This window comes from Lissotriton vulgaris, unplaced genomic scaffold (assembly GCF_964263255.1).
Source record: "Lissotriton vulgaris unplaced genomic scaffold, aLisVul1.2 SCAFFOLD_1713, whole genome shotgun sequence".
Lineage (NCBI taxonomy): Eukaryota > Metazoa > Chordata > Amphibia > Caudata > Salamandridae > Lissotriton > Lissotriton vulgaris.
Window position 1 is genome coordinate 109226 of NW_028253159.1, and position 22770 is coordinate 131995.

The window sequence follows — 22770 nt, forward strand, 5'->3', positions numbered from 1 at the left end:
GGTGGAGTTGCAGGGTGGAGTTGGAGGGTGGAGTTGGAGGGTGGAGTTGGAGGGTGGAGTTGGAGGGTGTGGGTGGAGGTGGAGTTGGAGGGTGTGGGTTGAGGTGGAGTTGGAGGGTGTGGGTGGAGGTGGAGTTGGAGGGTGGAGGTGGAGTTGGAGGGTGGAGGTGGAGTTGGAGGGTGGAGTTGGAGGGTGGAGTTGGAGGGTGGAGTTGGAGGGTGGAGTTGGAGGGTAGAGGTGGAGTTGGAGGGTGGAGGTGGAGTTGGAGGGTGGAGTTTGAGGGTGGAGGTGGAGTTGGAGGGTGGAGGTGGAGTTGGAGGGTGGAGTTGGAGGGTGGAGTTGGAGGGTGGAGTTGGAGGGTGGAGTTGGAGGGTGGAGTTGGAGGGTAGGGAGGGTGGAGATGGAGGGTGGAGATGGAGGGTGGAGTTGGAGGGTGGAGTTGGAGGGCGGAGACGGAGGGCGGAGTTGGCTTTTGAGTTGAAGTTGGAAGGTGGAGTGGGAGGGTGGAGTGGGAGGGGGGAGGGGGGAGTGGGAGGGTGTAGTGCTAGGGTGGAGTGGGAGGGTGGAGTTGGAGGGTGGATTTTGAGGATGGCGTTGGATTTTGAGGGTGGCGTTGGATTTTGAGGGTGGCGTTGTAGTTAGAGGGTGGAGTTGTAGTTAGAGGGTGGAGTTGTAGTTAGAGGGTGGAGTTGTAGTTAGAGGGTGGAGTTGTAGTTAGAGGGTGGAGTTGTAGTTAGAGGGTGGAGTTGTAGTTAGAGGGTGGAGTTGTAGGGTGTATTTGGATGTTGGAGTTGGAGGGTGGAGTTGGTTGGTGGAGTTAGAGGGTGTAGTCGTAGGGTGGATTTGTAGGGTGTAGTAGTATTTGGATGGTGGATTTTGAGGGTAGAATGGTGGGCGGATAGAGTGGTGGCGCTAGAGTGTGGGTGCTAGAGGGTGGGCGCTAGAGCAGTGGATAGAGTGGTGGCGCATATAGTCGTGGCGGATAGAGTGGTAGAGTGTTGGTTGAGAGAAAGGTAGAGTGGTGGCGGTAGAAGGCTGTACTGTGTGTGAGAGAGAGTGTGTGTGTGAGAGTGTGTGTGTGAGAGAGAGCGTGTGTGTGTGTGAGAGTGTGTGTGAGAGAGAGACAGAGTGTGTGTGAGAGAGAGACAGAGTGTGTGTGAGAGAGAGAGAGTGTGTGTGTGTGTGTAAGAGAGTGTGTGTGTGAGAGAGAGTGTGTGTGAGAGAGAGTGAATGTGTGTGAGAGAGAGTGAATGTGTGTGAGAGAGAGTGAGTGTGTGTGTGTGTGAGAGAGAGTGTGTGTGAGAGAGAGTGTGTGTGTGTGAGAGTGTGTGTGTGTGATAGAGAGTGTGTGTGTGTGTGTGTGTGTGTGTGTGTGTGAATATTCTCTGCAGTTATTTTGCCCTGCACTGTCGTGAAAATGTATGCAGTTGCACTTTTACTGAAGGTAGCTCTCAACCCACCTGCTCTTGCAGCCTCGACTCTCTACGTGCTTGCACACTTTCAGGTGAAAAATTATGACCTCGGAGGCCTGTAGCACAACAACATAGACTCACACTGCGGCTAGTACCTCTTTATCAGGCAATGAAGTAACCATTTTTCCTAATAACGCAAGACTGGAAGCTACCAGCGAAGCTCCTCTAACAAGCATATTCATGCTCCTGTCCTGTTCAGAGTGTAAATGACGATTTGTGAGTTTTTTGGTTTTTGATATTGGTACAGGGAAGAACAGCAAAAAAATAGATGCCTAGATAAAGCTTAATGCTCCTCTGAGCGAAAACGGTGTTGACACCGTCATGGTTTCTTGGATCGTCATTGGCATTACTTCTTGAATCAACCAAGTAGGAAATAATAAAGGGTCTCTGAGGAGAAGGCCAAGTCCCCTCTGGCCAGGAGTGCGCTCTTCCGAGCAGTGTAGCTGGAGAGTCATATTCTGTAGATACTGAGACAAACTAAACAAAAAGACAGGAGAGCAGATGAGTATAAAACTAGACGCGCGCGGGACCCATGGATGGCTGAACCCCATATTCAAGAGGTCCGCCCAAGGAAGTGTCGAGCACTGTGTAAAGAGGCGCCAATGAAGGGTTGAAGGAAAGCGAAAGTAGGCGTGGAGAATTACATTTCTAAAACGAAATTAGCCTCGTCTACGGAGAGGGCACTGAGGGGTATATTCCCCCCTCTGAAAGGGTAGCGCGTGGGCCTGCAGAGAGACAAATAATGTATAAAACACCCGGGTGAGGACGAAGGAAATAGGCAGTGTGTATCTGGGAGTAAGGGGAAGATGGCAAGGGTGGTTCACATGTCGAATGGTGGAGAGAAAAAACGGTGCCCCCGCCAGGCCTGCAATTCTAACATTAATTAAATGTCTCTCGAATCAAGCAAAGCTGAAATCAAAACAGAACAAGGTTTGGAATAACGTGCTGCACAAGTGTAGCCTGAACATCGCCAAAACGGAAAAAACCCTCACCTGCTACAACTTTGAGCAAGTCTACGTGGCGGGCAATTATAGATTAAACGATCCCACCAATCAGGCCGAGCTGAACAAAGAAACAGGCAAAATAATAAAAAGGTGCCGCACTGTGATTGTGTGGGGAACTAAAAAGACCGGAAAGTACTCGGAGTCTCAGGCGTGACAATGAAGTAGCGTTGAACGCCGAACGATACCATGGAGCTAGAAATAGGACTTTCAGGAGTACACAACAGTCCCCGTAGTGGCTATCCTAATTGTTATAAACGCGGGAATGAGACAAAAATATGGCAAAGTAAAAAGCTGTACATTCGAGACGGCTAATGCTAAAAACGAAATCAAGGTTAATAAACTCTAATGTATAATGGTGTTGTCGGCCAATTACATGAAAAGAAGGCCAGGCAATCATGTATGCCAATATGCGCACATGATGTGCCCCAAGTGAAACAGGCTCTCGGCATTGCTGTGGCGGGGGAGGCATTTCTTTGAAGTCTGAGAGGGGGTGGGCCTTTGAAGTGATGCGAGCGGCTTCTTTTCAAGTCGGATGTGGGGGCAGGGGAGCGAGCGAGTGGGAGGAAACGCGCATATGGGGTGTGAGTGAGAAGTGAGGCCGAGCGGCGGGGGAACAGCTTGGGAGCGCATTCCATTGAAGTCTGGTGCGAGGCTGATGGAATTGATGTGTGCGTGCGTCTCACACTAGTGCATCACATGAACTGGACGTAATCCGCAGTTGGTAGAGATTTTGTTTTTCCTACTATATACTCACCTATTAATCCTGCGGGGTATAATAGGCGAGACATAAAAAGGCCAAGGTGTGTGGTTGGATCCCTGTGGGCGGTGCTCGAGGGCTGGGGGACTGGTCAGCCAAAATTCGGACTGTCCGAGGATTACTAAAGTTATTAACTATAAGTCTCCTTTGATTGACTTAGGGTTCTTGCCAACCCACTCTCAGAAGTAGTAATATCTCACCCGCCTTCTCATAGGGAAACTGTCCATGCCTGGTGAGCCAGTAAAGGTACTGGTTTCTCAATTCCAGCTGTATTTCGATCTGACCAGTTTTTCTTTCAGGTACAAAGGTTAAAACAGTAACATAAGGGAGAGAGGCTGGGGGTAAATCAATTGTTGGGAGGGCCGGGAGGGACTGGGCCTGCGTGCACGTCGTCTGCTGGGTTGGGCACTTCCCTGTCCGCATTCTGATCAGGATGGAAACTCGCTCTCTGCATGCTAGTATCCCTGGAGCTAGGAACGTCCCTCCTTATTTGAGCCCGTTGTGTACCGGTTTCCTCATCAGGGGAGTAATCATTACCTACTTGGGCAGCTCTGAGAGCCCGTCTTGGCAGCGCTCGTAGTGACAGGGCATGATGGAATGGTGGAAGTACCACCTCTGGGTAGTGGAAGTTGCCATAATTTGTCTGTCTGTGTACTGCAATCTTTCTTCTCCACTGGGGACGGCAAAATATTGACCAGAGTGTTGCCAGGTACACACGGGGTGGGCGTCTGACCGCTCGTTCTATTCCCGAAGTGGAGCGCTAACTCTTCTTTAACAATAGCTCTCATCTGTGCCTCTAGTTCCACTCTCAAGTTCCTCACTCATGAAGGACAGTCATGGTTTTTGTGAGAGTTTGAGGGGGTTTCTACCACTCATCCCACTCTGACAGGTTCGCCCTCACTGGGGCAGGTTTCTGGACTGGCCTGTTTGTTCCCGACTCATTGCCTGTTTTTCCCCTGGTGGCTTTGGGCAATGTGGTGTTTGTTCTACCTTTGCAGGTTTTCGATTTTGCTGGGGATAGAGCCCAGACTAGATTGTACAGAGATAGGTGGCCCTAGAGATTGAGGAAAGAGATCTACAGTTAAGGATAGTCGCTTCTCAGTGAGCTCTATTTCAGTCGAGACTACCCCGATAGCTCTCTGAAGTATCCTATCAATTGAGGTTTGGGAGAGTGGGGCCGGTAATAAGACCCAAGGTTTTTTTTTTTAGGTACACAACCACGCTTCCCCATATCCAAAGCAAAAGGAAAGACAATAATACAAATAATGCAGAAAAGAAACTGAATAAACACAGACCCAAGGGTCGGGTTGACGAATAACCAATCAACTGGATTTCAGAGTTGGTCAAGAACCAAACGAAACCTTGGCCCTGGGGACAAAACGTGCTAATAGGTTTGGCAGAGAAAGAGCATGTACACACGGGTCATAAAGTACAGCGTGCTGAAGCTAGCAAGATCTGGCCCCAAAGGACAAAAGTGCAACGTGATAATAAGTTTAGCAGCAAAAGGGCATGTAAACAAGGACAATAAAGTGCAAAGTACTGAAGGTAGCAAGATCTGGCCCCAAAGGACAAAAGTGCGACATGCTTAATGTGTTTGGCAGCTGTAATGGGCATGTAGACAGATTACTGTCATAGTGAGTCGTATAATGTATCCGGTATTAGGTATAAACCAAGTCCAATAGGGTCCAATCAGCCCACGCCGGAATAGAAGGTGGTTATTAATATTATACCCAATCAACTTGGCAGTAAAGAATACCAGTTCCAAGTATCTACACGAGGGGATGTGTCAGCTGCAACTGCAAGGGTGGTTAAAAAAAGAGTCTCAAAATACCTTACCGTCGTCTCTTGGAGAGGACGAGGACCTGGGCCCTTAGAGGTAAGGGGGGTGGCCCTGCCCTGCCTTCTCCTGACAATGACTGGGGAGGACAGGCCCGCCCTTTGCCCGGGCGTGTCCCGCTCGGCGGGGAGCTGGCGGTGATTAAATCACGCCTCCAGGAGTCGTGTTTCGTCCCAGGGAAAAAAAAAAATCACCCGACGACTTCAAGGCATAAGCTATTCTTTTGGCAATATTGTCACCACATTCCAGGTAAAACCTGTATGTGGTCCCATACAGTATGGGTGTAAAAGATGGAGAATATTCCTTCCATTTACAGCAATCAACATTCTACAAATTGTAAGGTCAAGTTTCTTAAAAAGGACTAAAAATCTTTGGTCCAGCAGTATAAGGTCATATGAATTCAAGTCCAGAAGGGTACTCACGCCACCGTAATTCCCATTGGATACCAAACAATTGCACTACTGAGATAGATTAGGCTGGTTGTGTTGTTCAAAAAGTTTCTTTTGAATGTATTAGTCATGTGTATACATGCTGTATTACACAACTAAGTCAATTCACTAGATTTTTTCATTGTTTGGCTAGTGCCCCTTGGTCCACCAATAGATGAGAAAAGTATCCTCTTGGATACCAAGGAGCCATGAATGTTTGTGTGTGTGATGAACAGTATGAATGAAAAAATGTGGTATGAATGAAGAAGTTTGCATGAATGAAGAAGTAGGTATGGGTATATTGTGACAATTTCTCTTTAATTATGTATAATTCTTTGAATTGTTAGACGTGGCGTTTTATTCTACATTTTTCTATTTTTTCGACATTGAATGAAAAACGGGGCGTTCATTTCTTCAAAAAAAGAATCACTTCTAAAATAATAAACATTATTGGTTATTAATGGTGTACATTGACCTCTAGCTTTTACGCCTGGGCAAGTAAGCTAATTGATTATCAGTATTGGCATTTGTGGTTGTTTTGTCGTATAAGGGCTCAGCCTCACTGATCAGAGCCACACCCATTGTTGTTCTTTTTTCTGCTTAAGGTGTAAGCACTATAAACGTGTTAGAAGGTGCTGCAGCTAGAACATTTTGGCTGTGGTTCACCAATGTAATTACATTTCTGACACATAAACAAATACCATTTTCTAATAAAAAAGAAGCAACACCTCAGCGTGGACGTTCCATTCATTGTGTGATTATTGTGTCTATTGTTTACTATCTCCTCTCAAAGTATGCCTTGACTGTTCAAAATAGCATTCCACAGAGAGTCAATTGTACAAAAAAGTGTAACTGGGCTATCCAAGTGACGAGAACCAGCCAGAACACCTGGGATAAGCTGATACCCAGAAACCATTGACTGCTCCAAGGACATGAGAAAAGGATGCCAATTAATAAACTGCAACACACAATTACTTCACCAAACCAGTGAGGATTAAAAGCTAAATTGCCTACCTTCCACAAAGTCGTTTTCGTTGTACACCTGCTTCTGCCCACCAGCCACAAAGCCTCCATTTTGTCCTTCATCATCCTCATCAGGGTTGTTCACAACCTCAAGGCCTGCTTCAATTGCTTCCACCAGCTCGTCCCGCTTGTCCTTCCTGATGGGCTTCTCTTCGGGATGCCGTGTGAGCCCCATTTCTAACTGGTACACCTTGGTTGAGGTGAAGCTTTCAAAAGGCACCACACTGTACTCGCTAGTTAGCTTAGCACCACTGGACACCTCTGCCTTGTCAATCTGTGAATGGAGGTACTCCAGGAGATCGTTAGGAGCTTGTTCCTTCAATCCTTGTTGCCCAACCCAGTTAGCGCCCGGGCTCTTTTTGTCTTGTACTAACTTGAGCTTCTCATTCATCTCTTGCAACTCCTGCTTGAGCTGGGCAATCTGCCGCTTGAGGCTGGTGGCCCGGCTTTGATAGTGTTCTTCTTGCTCCTGAAGGAGGGCTTGATAATACTCCTTGCCATAGGTCTCGGCTGCCACTCCAGGAAGGGAGGCATTGCCATCTGTCGGTGGTGCACACTCCAAGAGATACATCAACAGCATTAAGCTGAAGACCAGGGCAAGACCCACCAGCAACCATCGGGTCTTCGCTTGAAGTATTAGACCCCTCCTGGGCATTCTCACCAACACACAAGATGTCGATCCCAAAGTTCCTCTACAAGTCCTCTGTATGCAGTCGCCTTCCCTCCACCACCCAACAGCATGACATCAGCCTGCAACAAATAACTTCATTCTGATGTCATTCTTTAAGAAGCATACTCTCAACATGTCCATTTAAGCATTTTAACCAATAAGGTTTCAAGAACCAGCAGCCGCACACCTTCATGATTTGAGAACATGCTGGGAAATATCCAAGAGCACAAAAAAGGCAGAAGAAAAATGCAGATTTCCAGTTTCAGAAGCGGATTGTCCGAAGCTACATTCTTTTTAACTCTTAAAATGTGCTTGTGACTTTATACTTTCCCAATGCAATATCTGAAAGGAGACATCTGCAAAGGTTTAGCTTCTATCTGCTTACGGCTTGGAGCTTCTATTTGTTCAGGTGGGTCCTTTCTTCACCAGTGTTCTGTTTAATCCTATCAGACAGCAGAAAGGCCGGGAATCAGCACAGGAGACGGCTGGACCTGGAAGCAAATGTAATAAAGAATCCATGTTAGAACGGACAAGGAACTTACACATCTGTAAAACGTATAATGGAAATTTCCAAATTTCCCAAATGCAGTCAGGCGTGGAGTGGTAAAGTCAGCAGTTGTATGACATAACTGCACACCCAGGAATAGGGGCTGGAAGAGGATAGATACAGACTGTTCATTTTAATCACAGCCCCGCAATGCACTCTTAAATATATAGCTGTTTATCAAACATTAAGAGCACGTTGTGTAAAATGTAACAAATTGGTATTGAATCATAGATTACAACTGCCTAGATACATTTAGAGGATGGTGTATCTCTTTTTAATTTTAAATTGACTGTAAGCTGTATTCGCTCATTTCTTTTAGTTGTCTAAGGAAACGACTCCCTACTAATATTCAGTCATGGAGGGCTGGGGGAAGGGGGCGGGAGAGTTGACTGCCAAGTACGTAAGTACCTCTTACATGCCCCTTGGTCACTGCTATGGATATGCAACTGTATTGGGGTAAGGCAAGTGAGTTCTTCTGAGCATGTCTCATTCTGATGTATTGTCCTTCTATGGTGCTAATGCAAAATCCAATTCAATTTGTTTACAAAAAAAAATTCTTTAGTTAAATTAGGCATATAGTGTCATCTACGCTCACAAGAGTTTAAAATCGAAAACGTTTATTATTAGGGAGAGAAATGCTTATTAAGACCAAAAATACATTGAAAGACCAGCCCTCCCCCAATGAGTTTAAAAAAAGGAAGCTGTTAAAATACCAATGTATATATCCAAGATATTTTTACCTTAGCAAATTGAATAACGTCAATCAGTAAATGCTAAAAAAAAAATCTTCCTCTGTGAGATACATTTAGATAGTTAAATGCCATTACCTAAAAAAGTGTTCAACAAGAGTACAATATAGACCCCAGACTCACTAGTTCTACTTAAACTCAAAAATATGAGCTTTAAAGATCGATAAACAAACTCTTGACTTCAAAGTTAGTCGAAATATGCACAAAAATATGTGCAAATGTGTGAAAATATCCTTTTTTGACAGGGAGAGGGTCTAGGGAATAAAAGTAAGTGGCAGCCAGAAAACAATAAACTACATATATAAAGAAATCGCATTACTTTAAGTTTTATTTGCTTCACCTGGAAATTCAAACACAAATAGAAAATCTTTTGAGTAGTCTACAAAATTTCAATGGTTTGCAGAACATTTTGCACATTATTCAAAATCTAACAGAAACTTAGAAATGAGTAACCCAGAGGGGCGTGGCCTGACGGCGGCTAAAATGGACACGTAGTCCCGAGGCTCGTCCGGGGGTGGGCGAAAAGGCCCTCAAAATCCACTCTTAATCCTGCTACATTTCCTGTCTGGCTGCGGGACCCGATAGCGGACGAGCTCCGGTGCTGGCGGAGCCCGCTCCGGTCTTTCCCTGCCCCCGCGAACTGGTGATTACGGATCCGGCGTGTGGGGCCTTGCTGCGGCCAACAGCCGCGGGGACCGGCAAGTGCGACCCCGGCCTTGCGGGGCCGGCTTGGAGGCGGGTGTGTCGGCGGCGTGTGGCCGCAATTGACGGCGGCCGAGAGGGCTGCGAACCAGAAGTCCCCGATTGGCCCACCGCTGCAGCAGGAGCTGAGCAGCTTAAGTGTTTGTGGCCGCCCTGGCTGTGAAGGGCACGACGCTGAGTGTGGGCCTGGGGGATAACGGAGGTGACTGCTGGCTGGAGACCCCCCCCCCCCCTCGCTGACCTCGCGGGAGGGGGGGGGGGGGGGGGGGACCATCTGAAGCGCCTTCGGTCGGTGTTGACGGCCAGTGGGGGCGACAAGCGGGCCCGGGGCCTACCATTCTCTGGGTGCAGTGTCGACTGGCTGGGAAGACACTATCCTGGTGCGGAGACCTCCTAAAGTAGCGAAGACCCTGCGGCGGAGGCTGGCAATCGGTGAGGCGGGAGGGTTTCTGGAGCCCCCCACGGACGGACGACTGAGGCGGGGAGGACTGCGGGTCTGTAAGAAGAAACACGGCGATTGGTTACCCCTCGAGGGACTGGAGTGGTACAGCAGGTTGGCGACGAGGGTCCGACACGATGGGGCCGGGAGCACGGAGCTGGTAGGAGGTGAGGCGGAGGGCTCGGGTGCTCGGGGTGGTACTCTCGCCGCCTCTGGACTGCAACCCAAAAGAATGCCCAAAACAAAGTCCTCCGAGACTGCCCAGGCCAATACAATCGACAAATATACGGCCGCGATGGGCGGAGGGAGTGCCGCCACCCCTGGGAAGGCAGTGGAGGGGTCGGAACCATCCTTGTCTGCCATCATGCTGGCGAAACAGTCCCTGGGCACAATGCTGGAGTCTAAATTCAATAAGGTGGCCATCGAGCTGGCCCTGCAGCGAGCAGACCTCAACAAGACGTCAGAGAAAACCTCCTGTAACGCCACAGACATTGGGGAGCTCCAACGGGCCATTAAATAGTTGCAGCAGCAGGTCCAACATCTCACTCACCAACACAAGCTCACCACGGCGCGGCTGGGGGACCAGGAAGGGAGGGCCCGGAGGAACAATATTCAGGTGGTGGGTGTCCTGGAAAAAATGGAAGAGCCGAGCATGGACCTGTTCTTGGAGAACCTCATCCTACAACATCTTCAACCGAAGAGACTGTCCAAGTTTTTTGTCATCGAGCGAGAGCACCGGGCCCCAGTCCCCCCGCCTCGCCCAGGCCCCCCCTCCCCCGAGGACTATCATTGCCCGGATCCTAAACTTCAGGGACCGGGACGCCATTCTGCAGGCGGCCCGTCAACATGGGGACCTTCGGCTGGAGAATGCAGTGATCCGGTTCATCCATGATTTCACTCTGAAGGTCCAACAAGGACGTCGCTCCTTTGATGGGGTCAAGAAGGAGCTCCGCGCGCGGGGCCTGAAGTACATGAAGTACATGATGTTCTTCCCGGCCCGCCTCAAGGTCCTGGCTAGAGGTAAATCCTTTTTTTTCACGTCCCTGGTGGACGCCATGGCATGGCTCGAGGAATCAGAGCACCCCTTTTCGAGACCCGCGTGGAGAGGGGGGATGGAGAGATACTGGAGCCCAGTCCCCGGCGTCGTCGCAGGTTTCAGGAGGAGGCGAGCCTCAAGATTGTGGTGTTCCTCGGACACCGGACAGAGTGGGTACCCGCAGTTTGTCGGCCTCGCCGGACCTGGGTTGATTCAGTAGAGCGCGGCCTAACAAGAGACATGTAGCTGGACATCGCAACAGGTGGTGGGACCACTACCTGGGACTGGAAGTTCCTGGGCGACGGCCGGGCTGAGACCTGCCCTGAACCTGTGCTGAGCCTGCGCGCCTTTGCCATGGCGGACATGTGGTAATGTATTGGGGGGGGAACACACGTGGGGTGGGGGCAGCACTACAGACTGTGTTCGCATCTGGACTTGCAGCTATGGAAAGGTGGACTATGTCAATGGACTGGGGCCGGGCAATGCCCCCAGACTGGCTTTTTGGTTGCCACTTTTGCCCCCAAGTTTTTCATTGCCTGGGCGACAGGCGCTCTGCTTTTTGGGGTATGTCGGGCCCGTTTGGGTAGAAGGGGGGGGGGGGGGGGGGGGGGGGGGGAGTTTCAGTGTTTATTTGCAACAGGAAAGTTTAGTTCCAGTACGATTCTTTTAGTTCCAGGGACACAGGTGGTGAGCGGGAGGGTGGAGGACGAGTTGCACTGCTTTACATGTATGATGCATAAGTCAAAGGCACAGACGATTACTGTTTTATCCTGGAATGTTAACGGCTTGCAGAATAAGACTAAACGCACTATGGTTTTGCAGTACCTACATAGGCATGGCCCCGACATTGTCCTACTCCAGGAAACACATCTAATTGGGAACCACTACAAGGCCCTCAATAGATTTGGCTATACGCTGAGGGCACACGTCGGCTTTACCACAGGTTCGAGAGGGGCAGGAATACTAATTAAAAATTCCCTACCACTGGTGATTGGACGACATTGGGTGGACCTCCTAGGGCGCTATGCAGCTATCACTGGACATTTTGAGGGCCGGACCCTTAACATTTGTTTGCTCTATGTTCCCCACGACTACATGGCACTACCCTTCCAGACATTGGGAAACTGCTCCTCGACATGCCGGCGTGCATCCTGCTCCTGGGGGGGGAGACATGAATGAGGTAATGACAGAAGATATGGACAGGTCATCGGGTTCAACGTCCAGGGGGAAGGTGAGCCACCTCAGAGATTTTGTGCAGGCAATGGGTCTGGTGGACATTTGGAGGGCACATAACCCCCACACTCGTCAGTATACACATATGTCTGCGGCGCATGGGTCGATTCTAGATTGGATCACCTGTTCACACAGGTTGGGGGCATGAACTCCTTTCGCGGCAGGAGCCATAAGGCCAGGGGCATTTCGGACCACTCCCCAGTGGAAGTACAGTTCCTGGGCCCTGGGAGGCATTGGAGTGCTCCCCCAAGACTGGACACTTTTATATTCAGGGATCAGGAGTTTCAAACGCAGTTTCGTAAAAGGGTAGATCAGTACTTTACTGACAACGTCGGCTCGGTGCGGTCACACAGCATAGTCTGGGAGGCCTACAAGACAGTAGTGAGGGATTTCGTACAGGCGGAGGCGGGCAAGCGAAGGAAGGAAAAGATAGCGCAGATTGATAGACTAGAATTGCAATATCTGGAATTGGAGAAGGACAGGGAAGAAACTCGGGCACAACAGCAAGAACGGCGTCATAGACTACGACTGCTAGAGAAAGAAATGCAGGATGTGTTGGCGGATCAGGCGCGATCTAGAACGTTAGCGACCCAGTGGCGGGTCTATGACCGAGGGGACAAGGCCAACAAAATGATAGCTTGGCTGGAAAAGAGAGATAGGGAGCGCAACTGGGTACCAGGGATTAGGACACAGGAGGGTCAGCTACAGACCACGAGTGCAGGCTACAGACCACGAGTGCAGGCACAGCGGAAAAGTTCGCTAGTTACTATGAAATGGTCTACAGGTCCCACACGCAGCGGACGGAACCAGAATGTGAGGATTTCCTAGCCCCCCTACAGGTGCCTTCCTTGGAAGAGGCAGAGAGAGATATCCTGGATTCTGACATTACCGTAGTGGAAATAGAACATGCTATGAGTGACTTACAGGTTGGGAAGGCACCAGGGCCTAATGGGTTCCCGGCGGAGGCGTTTCGGTGTGTTGCTAGTAAAATAGCACCCACATGCTGCGTATGTATAATGAGGCCCACCAGGCTGGAAGTTTGACAAAGGACCTGCGCTCGGTGACGATTGTGGTGATCCACAAGGCTGGGAAGCCACAAGACCTATGTAGCTCATACAGATCCATCTCACTCCTTAACTTTGAGACGAAGGTTTTGGGCAAGATCATGGCTACCAGGCTGGGAGCGGTAATACAATCCCTGATACACCCCGACCAGTCGGGCTTCATGCCACATAGGAACACCCGGCTAAACCTACGACACCTCTACGGGGTAATACATATGACATCGGCCAGACCAGACATCCCGGCGGCCCTGCCGTTACTCGACGCCCACATGGCCTTCGACAGTATAGAATGGCACTATTTCAATGTGATCTTGGCCAGGATGGGGTTTGGGGACAAATTCCGAGCACGGGTACGATTGCTATACACCGACCCCCTAGCGAGGGTCAGGGTAAATGGCACGCTGTCTAGAGAGTTCCGACGAGAGAAAGGCACACGGCAGGGCTGCCCGCTCTCTACGACCCTCTTTGCATGGGCCCTGGAACCGTTGGCGACTTGGGTGCGGGCAGACCCACTGGTGTGGGGAATAGATATGGGTGGTGGCTGGGAAGAGCGTATTTCTTTATACACCGATTATGTCCTGCTATATGTTCAGCGTCCTGAGGCTTCCATCCGGAGACTGTTAGAGATTTTAAGTACGTTTGGCACCTTCTCGGGATATCGGATCAATTGGGGTAAATCCCTGGGTCATGTGCTGGCAGGCCCAACGCCGAGTGTGGCGGATGACTGCGCTGGGCTCGTATGGAAAGAGGTTTTTCGGTATCTGGATATCGAAGACTGAGGCGGAATACATGCGCCTGAACGCGACAGCTCAATTGGAGCGTCTACGGGGCGATGTTGTGCATTGGAGGACCCTCCCGCTGTCCCTAATGGGACGTGCGGTCCTATTCAAGATGATGGCCCTCCCTCGCCTACTCTATGCGTTACAGAGCGCACCGTTCATGGTGCCCGAGCAGTTCTTTCAGGCAGTTGAATTGGAACAGCGTGCATTGTTGTGGAGCGGGGGCTGTCCTAGGATAGCTCTCAAGAAGTTACAGAGGGGGTGTATGAGGACGGGCTCACGATCCCAGACGTTCGCCTGTACTACTGGGCGTCCCAGCTTGTCAATATTAATGGTTGGGTGTTTGCACCTGTGGAGGAACCGGCATACAGAGTGGATCGTATGGTCTTCGGAGACGCAACCTACCTGGCGGCTCTCTACCATAGGGGCAGATGCCGTGGGCCCCTCCCGCCTTAGACAAATGCAGTGGTGGAGGTGTGGAGGAAGGCAACGAAACTGCTGGGATGGGGAGCGAAATTGACTGCCCAGACCCCCTTATGGGCCGGGAACTTTCTCCCTGCAGTGGCCAAACTGCAGGGCCTTCGAGCTTGGAACCTTATCGGCATTGACAGACTAGGGGACATTTGGAAGAGGGGAGACATGGTAGAATTTGCAGCCCTACAGACGGAATTTCAGATGGGAACTGGAGAGTTCCTGCACTACCAGCAGCTTAGACATGTCATCCGGGGACATTTACAGCCGGGGAACAATTACCGGAATATGCCCCGCTTGAAGACCGGCTGCTAATGGATCCGATGATAGATAATGCAATCTCCCTCACGTATAAAAAGCTGATCAATAATTTGAATGACCCCCTTGGCCCTCTGAGGGAAAAGTGGGAGACGGACATAGGGCTACTGGAAGACGACGACTGGAGTGAAGCATTGCAGGGCCCACGGGAGGTGGCGATTCGAGCTCGGTTCAGGCTGGTCCAGCTTCGCATATTACACCGCTCCTACACTCCTCGCACGACAACACCGGATAGGCTATGTGGATTCGAGGTTTTGCCTCAGAGGGTGCGGGGAAGAGGGCACGTTTTTCCACATTCTGTGGGATTGCACCAAGATCAGGGCTTATTGGTCCAGGCTGTCTGACATCATGGCGGAGGTAGTGGGGGCAGACGTTCCACTTGAGGCTCGATGGCATGTCCTGGGGGTTACGAGCGACATCACATGGCCGAAGAGCGAAAAGATTTGGTTAGCACTAGCAAGTATGGTCACCAAACGGAATATAACAAGGCTCTGGGGGAGTGAGGCGGTGCCTGCAGTGGAAGAGTGGGAAAGGGACCTCAATTGGTGCCAAAGGGCGGAGAGGGTTATTTATAAGAGTAGGGGATGCCCCAAAAAATGGGAGAGTGTGTGGGGGCCTTGGAGGCGGTACAGAGGAGAGACGGGAGGCACCAAGGCAGACTCTGAGTCCGATTAAAAGCTGGAGAAGGCCCTGAGTCCCGCTCCCTTCTTGAGGGGGATGAGGTTGGATGGGTGGCGCGGGAGGGAGCAGGTTGGGTTTGGGAGGGGGGATACTTCAAAGCGTAGTAGTCCTTTCGTAGAAAACTCACCGGTGTGGGCCCCAGACATTCCTGTTCAGGGCTGGGAGGGATACGAGGGGTTTGGCTTTTTCCTGCTGGCCGAGATGGTGACACACAATGTCTATGATGAGGTCTTTTATGTATCAATGTATTAACACTGCCGTCCACTATGTGATCTTACTGGAGCATGTTTTGCAATGAATAGATTTTTTTTTTAAAGAAATGAGTAACCCAGATTCAGACTATCCTTATTAAATAGATGGGCAGGTAGGGTACCATAAAACACGTCAGAATAACAATTCAAACACGTCACGTGAAGGTGGTGCACTTTTTGAATTTCTGATGCAAATGTTCCCTCAGTTCTCAAAACAGGCAGCTACAATTTTCTTCACACTTTATTTGTTGGAAGGATGAAGAATTCAAAAGCACCGAGCCACTTCACAGGTGCACTGTTCGCAGATTCCGGAAGTACGGAAGGCAGAGTTCGGTCCAGGCAGTTTATGGGGGTTGCTGATCCTGCATGGCAATGACTGTGTGAAATGAACCTTAATATAGCTTTACCAACCTGCATCGCACAGTGAAAACATGCACAAGAGAGCAAACCGGGAATCCCGCTGTGCCTACAGTAGCATGACTTAAAGGTGCATTCATATAAGGCAGTCTAATGTGATGTCACTTCCTCATCCTGCCATTACTCGCCCACTAGTACACAGCCACACACCGTATATATATATATATATATATATATATATATATATATATATATATATATATATATATATGCAAATCCAGCCCATCTCCGAAGTGCTTGCCGCACAGAAAGGCACGCAGACAACAGAATTAGCACTCCAAGGCGAGGTATATTTCCAACCGCAATTTATTTGTGCAACATGTGGATAAAAGCTGCCATCAGACGCGTTTCGGGCACGTCCGTGCCCTTGCTCACTGACAATCGACAGACGGCATTTGCATACATTTAAAATCACAACAGCTGCACATTTTCGCGCCAAGGCACAGTAACCAAAGACAGAGTAGAAAGACTACCAAAATGCATGTACTATTTTAGAACTGGGACTGCGGGCGCCATTTTATAACGTTACTAATATTGTAAAAATGCAAAAGGTATAACAAATAAACCTCATATCTACTTAAAACTATGTCCACTAAGTAATGTGTACCATGTTTTTATCTGCACCAATGCCTATGCATATATTTGATATTGTAAAGTGACCATGTGAACCATGTTTTTATCCCGCACAAATGCGTAAACTATATATATATATATATATATATATATATATATATTTGAGAGGCTGGCAGAGCTATAATTTGGAACGGGGCTTCTTTGTACAAATTACATGGTAGAGTGAAAACCTGCCCTGATGCCAGTAAACGTTGCATACTGTATATTTTTGTGGCCTTGTTGTGTTTGTTATGGCCTTTTTTGTTTTACCCAACTACTACGTTGGCCACTTCTGCAGCCTTGTGATAAGCTTCCACTTGCTTCGGCCATGCTCATAAGAGACCTAAATGGCGCCTTTGTGCTGAGAAAGAAGCGTTTCCCGAAGATTCGTTGACCGAGAGGTCAGAGATTCCCATGAGATGTGGTTTTGTGGAGGTGGGGCTGTGTTACAGAATACTGTTCTTCCTGCAACAAATAACTTGTACACTGTGTACAAGCCAACATGTAAATTAGATTTTTTTATATACTAAGTCAACTATGAAAAGCGTTCAAGCAGATCTGTGCTACAATCAATGCAATTCCTTCTTTAGCTTCTTCGCATGGTTTAAGTATGTGTTTCATTATGCTGTTGTCACTAAAAGGCTTTGTGTTAACAACATGAGACATATTTCCATACAATGAATTTAAATTGGAATGATTTACATAGTCTGGGGCTGAAAATCGTAAATGGATTCATTCCTTAGGGACCCAAGTTGGACATCTGTGCAGTACACACTGAAAATCCTGGGAGACACTGGAGCATCCTGCGTGACGCTACGAGGAGCATTAGCGAGCCCAAAAATAAAACCCATCAACCACATTTCAATCTGACTTGCTGACCGTAGGTTCTGGGGAAACAAGCACTTGCAAACCCAACAGGTCTTGCCTTTAGGACTTATTGGCTTTGCCAATGGTTTTAGCCATGCTGCACAGCATCCCCGATGCTATCCAGAATTGCTCCGAAAGAAAAAATAGCCTGCCATATTCAACCAAGCATGCATGCGCCTACAATGACACAAGCATCTTCTTATTTTCCTTTTGCTTACCGATCCGAGTTCAATCTGTAAACAAACAGAAAAGAGTCATGCAAACGGGTGCAGGGAAGCAACTGGCGCAAGTAACACGAAGAGCACAGAATTCCAACGGGTGGACTTATGATGCAATCCTGAGGTGGACAAGCCACTAAAAGATTGAACCAGAGCCTGGCTCCAGCTCAGCACGAGGTCCATCTGGACCCTCGAGTCAAAAATGAGCCAAGCTTTCATGTGGCTTCTGTCTGCCACCCACGTCCTATCCTCAAGCGCCAATAATTAAAGTCAAAACAATAATGTTTGCTGTAAAACATGAGTGGGAAAAATATCAATCTGGTGGAACAATTGCAACTGGAAAACTGGAAATAATGCTGGCTTCCCTGCTTGACCAAACTCTGTGATGCTAGGCAATTATGTTATTTCACAGAGCGTCCTTTTTATTTTGATATGAGAGCACCTTTAAATACGTCACTTTAGGAAAGACGCTGTACAAAAAACTTTTACAATTCATTAGAATATAATGTATCTTCATGTGTCATTAGAATCTAGGCCACGAGTAGGAAGGGGGAGAGGACAAGACAACTGACTTACCTCTAATTTCACTAATGGCGTGGTTGTGTAGAGCAGGGAGGGGGCAAAGAATGAATCTAAATTAATGTTTAAAAACTACCACTTTGAATACATACCTCAATGCAGTGATATCATCTGATGTACAAAGGTGAAACACGCCTGCCTGTTAAAAAAAAAAATACACTTTTGACTGTTGAAAAGAATGTAAAAATTTCAAAGCGGACCATTGGCTGGACTCTCCATTAGTTTTGTTTGCTTGTCCGCCTCTGATGGAATCAAGAGCAACGACTAAGGCAGGCACAATGCATCCCACACCCATTTACCAAAGATACCAATCGCAAATCTGTACAGAGAATTGGGGGGGGGCAATACTTTTCAATAGCATTTATTAACATCTATTCAGACTACAACAGGAAAAAGACAGCTGTATATGAGAAGTCATTCTTTGCATTAGCCACTCGGGAAAGAAGTACTATTCTGGCCGTTTATCTTCTTGAGGCGGTTCACCGTGCTTAGATTTGTACTCTTTGAATTCTTCCTATAAAGCTTCATACTTTTGTTTAAGTTCAGCTAACTCTAGACGAAGTGTCTCAACATCTGCCGTTTCTGGACCAGCCACACACAAATGTTTCAGAAAGTCCAATGCATTGTTTGGTTTCTCTGGTTCTTCATAAAGGGCCACCAACACTTTTGTTAGCGTATCGAGTACTCCAGCTTTTTCGAGATATCTCCTAAATTGCTCCCTCTTGGAGTCAGCACCTTTATAGTGCGCCATACCACCCCCTAAGCTGCCAGCCGCCACCTGGGCTACTACCGCTTCCACCACCGCGCTCGTATGTACGGCGTTTGTTGCCATTCGTCGCCTCAGCTACCGCTTTGCCAGCGTCGCGCACTATTTTTAAGTCAGAGGGAAATGTGCGACATTAAGGCCAAAATAGGTAGGTAGTACAGGGTCGGATTGGTAAAGCAGGCCCTCGGGCAATGGCCGAGGGGCCGGTATTAAAGTTCCAGCTGTGGGCTGCTTTTTTAGCAGCCTGAGTGCCGCTTGGGCTGTGTCTGGTGTGTTCAGATGTCCCCAGCGGCCCAGTGGGGCCGTAAGTGGCCTTTCTGGAGGTAGATGGGCGTCCATTACCTCCCTTCTATCAGCCGGCAGAGGTGTCACTCCTTTTCTCTACCTGGGCCGCACAATTAATATGTGCATACTGAGCGGGGGCCTAAGCAGAAGGGCCTCACTTGTTTTCAGGTGTTTATAAAACTTTGCTGAAGCAGTGTTTTGAGGAAAAGCAATATGCAAATGTGGGCCACTTTTTTTTTAGCGTGGCCGGATAGATTTCTAATCTTAATCCAATCCTGTTAGTCTAGATCACAGTGCTCGGTTTAGGGACTATTGTTGCTGTGGCTAAGACTGTGGAAGTTGCCAAGTGCTTTGAATGCAGAACACTAGGCTACTGGGAGCCATTGTAATGGCTGGAGCACAGGTCTGATGCATTTCAATGGGAAGAGAGGAGGAAGCTGCCTTGGTACCGTAGTCTGGATCGTGGGCAGTTTATAAAGTAAGGAGAGAGGTACCCCTAGATACAAACCATTTGCATAGTCCTTACACAAGGGTGATAGAGACTTTTAGTATTTGGGGGATATTCCAGAGAAGGACTATTCATTCAGTACCATTGGGTAGCTAGGATTTTCATTGCCTGTCGTCAACAACCCTTGCTGTATTCTAGGGCAGTGCTAATGAGGCTCTGGGCACTTAAAACTATCCTCACCAGGACCAGTGAAGAGTTTCAGCGAAGCCAGAGGTTCTGTTGGAGCTGGCAAAGACTTTGATATGAATGAAAGGTTAATGGTGGGCTTTTGTCAGCATGATGTGGAGGTCACCTGTAAAAAAATCTCCATTGTCCAGCTCCTTTTACATTTTGTCAAGAGTTCCTATTTTATTTGAAAACACACTCCCAGCCCTGCACAACAGTCCTCCCTGTCACGCAAGGCAATCACAGGTGACTGCGTCAATCTACATAAATGTGGATCTGCCTGTCAGTGTGCTATAATAAGAGCCATGATCTAACCTTTAAATGCTAAGTTGGTATGTAAAATGGGTGGATATTTCAGTATAGGCACGGCCCAAGTAAGCATAGCAACACTTGCTTTCCAATGCCCAGACTACAACATATTTTTACGAGGTAGCACAAGAATACCACTACAACCAAACAAAAATGTGAGTGACATAATTTACAAAAAACAAACTACTTAATAAACCCTTTTTACTCTAATGCATGCGCGGCTGGACAGGGGAGTGCTAGGAAAGCAGGGATTTGAGATGCCAGACATCACCCTTTAGGACACATATGCAAGGGTGACATCGTCTGCTGTGGCTTGAGGGATGTCATCCTGTGTGGACAGGCTTGCCAGAAACATCGCTTCTTCCAAACAGGAGGCACTTAAATGATAATAATTGAAGGTTTGCAACGCAGTTTCGTTTTTTAGGTATCGCCTAGGCAGCGCTTGCGCGGTCTCTTCGAGAAAAGCTGTATTCAGGATATAGGCATAAAGATCCGCCTACTTTCCACCCATCTTTTTTATGGGTTCCTGTCCCTGTCCTTGTCAAATGGTGGCTTTTCATTGGTCATTAGGCTTAGTAGTCCATCCATAGTACCGCCTTGTCTCTTCTTGTAACCTCCCATGAAGACACCCTGTTACATGTGTTGTTATGCCCTAGGTTTTAATTACAGCCTCAAGGCACGATTTTAGTGAAGGCCTTCAGACAGGACACTCACTTGGTCCTAAACTAGGTTGGCAGTGGTTACTTCACTAGCTAGCATATCTCACATTTATATTAGACCTTCTATAAATTTCCCTTCATCAGCTCAACATAGAGTACAACCTAATCTGGAATTAATATAATAATTATTTTGTCACATTTCAAAGCTACTAATTGTATATATGGACATAGCTATTTGAATGTACTCGTGGTACGGTCTTGCATGCAATGCATTACGGGTTGGGTGGATTTACGTATCTTCTGCAAGGTGCAGTACCATATGTGACCAAAAGTTTATGATGCTCACTAGGTACCTCTAGGAGCAGCTTACGGTTCTGCATCTAGACAAGCAGTGCTGGTGCTTTGCTCACTAGGAACCTCTAGGAGGAGCTTGCGCTACTGCACCTAGACAAGCAGTGCTGGTGCCTTGCTCACTAGGGACCTCTAGGAGCAGCTTGCGGTACTGCACCTAGACATGCAGTGCTGGTGCATTACTCACTAGGTAACTCTAGGAACAGCTTGCGGTACTGCACTGAGACATACAATGCTGGTTCCTGGCTCACTACGCAAGCATTTACAATGCACTAGGTCTCGCATTACTGAAAGTATAAGCTATTGGCATTGCATTATTATTTGCAACGCCAATACCTCAAACTATCAGTATTGTGAGACTTATTGCATTGCAAATGCTTGTTTTTTACTTTTGAATTCCCCTTTAAATATGGGTCAGAAGACACATGCGTTCTCAGGCTAAGGGGTCATTACATTTACAGAAAAGAGACGTCAAATTACAGGACACAATTCACCTTGGAAATGCATTAACTAATAGAAGGAATGCGTTTTCAGGAGAGATCACTCTAGACTAGAGTACAAGTAGTAGAACATTTGAGGATTCCAAATGGGGCAGTCTCTTGTTAAGGGCGGATGGCTGCACAGATTCAAGCAGCCTGTCAGCAGCTGTGATGACCACATTCAGTAAAACAAACTGTTGGTTATCCCATTACATAGTTAACTTCTAATAGAGTACCATCGAAACTGCACAGGAAATACAAGTCGTCCTCGGATGGTAAACATTGTATGGCTTAAATGGAAAACACTAAGAAGATTCTTTCATATCCTCTCAAAGGCAAGTACAAAAACACCAAGGCTCCATTCTTGCCCCGATGACATTTCATCTCTCCATGGAGACTCTTGGGGACCTCCTCATGCAATGTCCCCCTATACCAATATGCTGATGCGTGCGCCTTTGACAACTGACACCCTGGAACTGAACATTTTTATTTCTCGTTAAAAGAAGGATGGAACAACAAATTGCAAAGTGGCTGAACTTTGTGACCCTCACTAGGTTTTACCTCAACCCCATCAATAAGACAAAGTCCTAGAGCTAGTAAATCGACTAGCGTCCCACCTTTAAAGAGCACACCTAAACTATGGCATTTGTTGACTAATGCCAAAATGGGGCAACTGACGCACCACCGTCCCCAAACTAATTATAAACGTTCATTGTCCTATGACCAAGACGTTGCGCATTGCTTATGTACACATCTGTCCATACATCATGTAGTCTTAAAATATGTGATGTGACCTTCTACAAAGTTAATGTCCGAGCTACATGAATACTCTCGAATAATATAAAAACTGTTCTTGAATATGACTTTATGAAGAAAACTTAACTCAAATGTCATTAAAAAAAAAAAAAACTTTAATATCAAGCATATAACATTGCAGACAGCCCCACCTTTGGGTGCTTCTTAATTTTGAGACGCATAAGAAATGATAATGGGCATTTACTTCTTTTCCATCTAGATATCAATTCTGCTGAATGACAGTCAAACAGAAGCTGCAATTTTGCTTCTTTTTAACGCAAACTGATGCTTTTTGTAAC

At 47.8% G+C, this 22770-nt stretch overlaps 1 protein-coding gene and 1 pseudogene across 3 annotated transcripts in view; both read right to left on the reverse strand.

Annotated features, from left to right (window-relative positions):
- Window positions 1–4445: 4445 nt before the first annotated feature.
- The window catches only part of LOC147661143 (chondroitin sulfate N-acetylgalactosaminyltransferase 2-like), a 199739-nt gene continuing 181414 nt past the window's right edge, over window positions 4446–22770 (reverse strand). For 2 of the 3 annotated variants that reach the window (XM_086951284.1, XM_086951285.1), the window contains exon 2: window positions 4446–7682. In XM_086951284.1, the coding sequence (XP_086807410.1) occupies window positions 6493–7176 (684 nt within the window). In that variant the 5' untranslated portion in view covers window positions 7177–7682 and the 3' untranslated portion in view covers window positions 4446–6492. Of the gene's footprint in view, window positions 7683–18246; window positions 18268–22770 lie in introns of those variants that run through there. The other variant, XM_086951286.1, reaches the window with a different exon arrangement.
- LOC147661144 (c-Myc-binding protein pseudogene) lies at window positions 18603–18905 on the reverse strand (annotated as a pseudogene).